Source organism: Monodelphis domestica, chromosome 3, assembly GCF_027887165.1.
Source record: "Monodelphis domestica isolate mMonDom1 chromosome 3, mMonDom1.pri, whole genome shotgun sequence".
Taxonomy (NCBI): Eukaryota; Metazoa; Chordata; class Mammalia; order Didelphimorphia; family Didelphidae; genus Monodelphis; species Monodelphis domestica.
In genome coordinates this window covers 42,952,924-42,957,408 of record NC_077229.1, presented here as the reverse complement: position 1 = coordinate 42,957,408, position 4,485 = coordinate 42,952,924, and the positions used below count along the sequence as shown (strand labels likewise).

General features: G+C 44.2%; 1 protein-coding gene across 11 annotated transcripts; it reads right to left on the bottom strand.

The window, feature by feature from the left end:
• Window positions 1-429: 429 nt before the first annotated feature.
• On the bottom strand, window positions 430-4,254 carry LOC100017597 (disintegrin and metalloproteinase domain-containing protein 1a-like). 11 transcript variants are annotated; one of them, XR_008917316.1, is made up of 2 exons: window positions 4,000-4,254; window positions 430-654 (listed from the first exon to the last, which is right to left on the bottom strand). XR_008917316.1 is itself a non-coding variant. In XM_056821737.1 (2 exons), the coding sequence occupies exons 1-2, from the start codon at window positions 3,196-3,198 to the stop codon at window positions 526-528; spliced, it is 2,181 nt and encodes a 726-aa protein (XP_056677715.1). In that variant the 5' UTR covers window positions 3,199-3,472; the 3' UTR covers window positions 430-525. The 11 variants fall into 11 exon arrangements, 5 of the variants coding, with proteins under 5 accessions (XP_056677715.1, XP_056677716.1, XP_056677717.1 ...); XR_008917317.1 differs by lacking the exon at window positions 4,000-4,254 and adding an exon at window positions 3,479-3,653; XR_008917315.1 differs by lacking the exon at window positions 4,000-4,254 and adding an exon at window positions 3,499-3,653.
• Between the last annotated feature and the right edge of the window lie 231 nt (window positions 4,255-4,485).

The following is a 4,485-nucleotide window of genomic DNA, read 5'->3' as shown; positions in this document are numbered from 1 at the left end:
TGCTTCCTGTCCCAGGATGCCAGAGTTAAAAATTTTTTTCTTTTAGAAGTTACTATCTGTCTTAGTATCAATTCTAAGTCAGAATAATGGCAAGAGAAAGGCAGCCTATGGTCACATAGCCAAGAAGTATCTAGGTCCAGATTTGAACCCAGATCATCTTGACTCTAGACCTTGTGCTCTATACTCTGTGGTCCCTAGGTACCCCAAGGATGCCTTGTTTTGTCCCTAAAGTCATCCTATCCTTTTTGTGTCAAAATCCAACCCTAAGGTTGCATTTTCTCTCTGTTAATGATTCCTACCCTCTCTCCCCTCAAGAGGTCTATCTCCCAGTACTAGGTGTCTTTACTAGGGACCCAAGTGTTTCCACAACTAGGCAGGACTCAGTTCTGTGTAACTCTGAGCTCAAACCAATATCTCACCTGAGGGAAGTTCCATTTTCACTTATCCTTTTATTCAAATATTTCCTGCTTCAATTAACAGTTGTACTTCCAAAGCATGATTTGGTATCATTCCACAGATGCGATGCTAGAAGTCATCACTCCTTGCTGGGGATCCCAGCCCCAATTTTTCTTTCTCAGGTTCGCCTTGGTTGGGAAGATCTGTGTGCTGTTCTGGACCACAGTTTGAGAGACTTTTCCATTTTGCACTTCTTCTCTGGGAATAGGCCAGAAAGATGAGGCACCAAATTACACTATTCACAAGAAAGATGACAGTAACCAAGAACAAGATGATGCACAATATAATTTCCTCTTTTCCATTTCTTAGGGGACTGCCAAAATGAGTGTTCATATTCCACCAGGGATTTGATGGGGTGGTGGTGGTGATAGTGGTGTGGGTGATGGTGATAGTGGTAGAAGTGGGGGTAGTAGTAGTGGTAGGAGTAGGGGTAGTGGTAGAAGTGGGAGTAGTAGTAGTGGTAGTAGTAGGGGTAGTGGTAGTAGTGGGGGTAGTTGTAGTAGTGGTAGTGGTTGGAGTGGTGGTAGTAGTGGTGGTGACAGAGGTACTGGTTCTGAAGGGAGCAGTCCTTTGGGTTGTTGGAAAATAGCCAGGAGGGGGCCCGCTGTCTATACTGCCCCCATTACCATTAGTTATACAATTTGGTGGGGCATAACCAAAATCACAATGGCAATGACTCAAGTTGTTACATGTCCCTCTCCCAATACAATTTTTAGCTGAGCTGCACCTTTGCCTGAGTATGTGTCTATCAGAACATATATTGTTAAGGCATATCTTCTCCTCGTCACACACTGTACCAGCGTACACTTCTCCTCGATCTTTTTCCCCTAACTCCTCTAAGAGGTCCGCTCCCCAGCACCATGAACCCTCACAGGGCAGTTGGAAAAAGGTATGGTGGTTCTTGGAGTAGGGCAACTTTTGAATGTTCTGACATAGAAGCCTTCCACACCTGCTATCTTTGGGTTCACATTTTCGAAAGCGCCTGCGTAGACCATTAATTGAAGGGCCACAGTTCCCGATCCGGTCCCCCTTACTGTTTATACTCTCATAGCAACTATCTGGGGCTTTCCTGGAGCCTTCACCAAAGATCTCAACACACTGTTTATCCAGGCTGTGACAAAACCCCTCATAGCAATAGCCATCCTTGCACTCGGTGCCATCTTGTTTGTAGACATCTGGCTGACACCAAATGGAGGTGCCATTGCAATATTCAGGGAGGTCACATTCATTCTTGCTGGGACGACACACCTCACTTGCCCTCTGAATATTACAATTTTTGCAGCAGGGCCCAAAAGCACAAGTGGAGCCCTCAGTCAGCCTGCAGGTGGGAAGGCAGCAAGGGTCATTTGCACAGGTCTCTTCATTTCCACAGTCACACTCTTCCTCTCTGTCTAATATTCCGTTCCCACAGACTGACACCCTGAATATACTTGTGGGTTCTGGCTCTCCATAGAGGCATCCCGAATGTGCACCATACAGGAATTTATAGAAGTACTCTAAGCTGCAGTTGCTAAAAAGCTGTTTTTGAGAGACAAGCTCATGCATTATGCAGTAATATTCATCACCACACATGCAGTATTGGGAATCATGTTCCATGCCCATACTATGGCCCAACTCATGGGTCATGAGAGAGGCAAAGCGGGCCACATCTTCATGAGGGAAGGCTAGAGCTGCCGCAGCTTGGGAAGATGAACAGATACCACCGAGGTAGGAGTGTCCTGCTTTGCTTCCAGGTTCATGCCCTACAATCAGATGGGCAACATTATGAAAAACCCTTGGTAAGAGATCTGTGATCCTCCATTCATTGAAAACCTTAAGAGTTTCTATCAAACTTTGTGAAATTTTGATTTCATCCCTCCCTGTCCAGATCTCTAAACCAACCCAGAAGATTTTGACTTTGATTGGATTGACGTAGGTATCCACGATGGAGAGCACTTCCATCACCATATGGGCGGTCTTGGTCACATTGCGATCCCAATTTCGGAACCTCTTGTTGTCAACCACAGTAAATATTTTCACTATCTTGTTGTATGGCCATTCATAATGCACAAATTGGGTAAATTTTGCCCCACTCATGACCATCATTCCTCTTGTTTCCAGATTGCTCTCAAATTCAGGCTGTTCTCTCACAGGCCCCGAACAGAAATCTTGTTCATCACTTTTTGTTTGGTACAGGATGTGTTCAAAGTTACTCGAGGCATCAATGGGCTCAATTCTATAGACTTTTCCCTCTATGTTGATTAAACCTTTGAGGCCTGAGCAGGTGCTGATAGACACCAGGGACTTCAGATAGCTTTCCACGTACCCATCATAGTAACAATCATTTAGGAGAAAAGGCATGTCAAGGTTGAGCTTCCCATTGGAATAGGTATAAACAGGGAAGTTGTTAACAAACAGCCCTTTCTTTTGTTTCAGGTGTATCACCACCTTCTTGCCTTTCATAAATATTGAATAGGAGAGTCTTTCAACTCTTTCTTCTCCTTCCCAAGTCATTAATCTCTTGGGGATGACTATTTCATAAGAAGAAGAATACATTGATCCCAAGACACAGTGAATGCTTGGAAGAATCACTGTCAACAGAAGGAAAAATCCTAGGCTGAAATGAGAGAAGCCCAGCCCATGACCCCATTCCCATATCCAAGGGCACTTTGAAAGGAAACCTTCTTTCATCTTCATCCATGACCAACTTGGCTCCTTAGGAGGGGAGTCTAGAGGCATTTCTCTGGCTACATCCCTAGACATGACCAAAGGGAAGCAACTGATAATACCAGGCTTCTGCTTTAACTTAACTCCTCCCCTCAGACCCTGGTCTTTTCAAGGACATGATCTGGAAGCTCTATAAACTGTTCATTCTTATTCCACAGAATTCCTAGGATCTCAAATGGTCCTCTGAATCCCTGTCCTCTTTGGCCCTTAGGTTTCAAGTCTGTGTCTTCTTATGGCAGCAGCAGCCCCAATGCTCTCTAAATCCCTGTGGCCTCCCTAGATTAATTTCTTCTGTTCCCTCAGTAGATGTACTGACCACATAGGTCCTTCCACTACCTTATGCCTGGTCAGGACTTGGTGAAAAAAACATCTCTCCTCCATTATGTCCCATCACCATGGAAACCCTCCCATACCCCACCCATTATTATCCCTCCCATTCTTTAAACCCCAGAGTTCCAGAGCTGCGGCCAAAGATCCACATGGGTGGGGCTTAGGACTTTTCCCTACTTTTCCTTTCTCCAAAGTCAACATTATTCTTTCTTCTCTTTCACATGGTCCTCTCTGTGACTTAGGAATTCTTCCATGCTAAAGGAGATTTGGGCCCAATATTTGATAGGTAGACATTCCCCTGTGTTTGAGGCTTTCCCCTTCCACTCTCCAAGAATTTGAGCCTGTCCCTATTTACCCTCTGCCCCTTCACTTGCCAAATATCATATGCCAATTATGTGGTATTGGGGTGTCACTAATTGTGGATTCCTCAGAGCACCCCCCAAAAATAAGCCTTAGAGACTGAGAAAACATGCAAACGGTAGCTTTGTAGAGATCATAATTACATACTGTTTCTCCTTTATCTTTCCTCTCATCCCATTCATCCTATCAGATTCCTGATGGTCAGAATCTGTCCTCAATATTGATATGTTTGAGGAATAGCCAGTTTTAGGTCACAAGTGTTATAATGTTATAGAATTTTCTGCTTAGCCAGAAGAGAGGCAACCTCAATTCTTCTGGAGTAAGGAAAGAAGGAGATTTATTATGTTCAGTCCCAGAAGCCATCATTCCTCAAAGTTCTGGGCCCCAAGGGTTCAGCTTTATGATGCAGTCAGCCTCCTCACAATAAACCTATTTAGCTTGGAGTTTTTGCATTGGTGTGATATATTTTCACCACAATTGTATGCCTAAAGCTGGACATTATAAAATTTGTCTTGTTATAGGGGACCAACTCACAAGATGGATGGAAACCTTTCCTTGTGCTTGTGCTACAGCAGCATTTGTTGCTAATATGCTACTGAGGGAGATTGTTCCCTAATATTGCCTACCTGCACA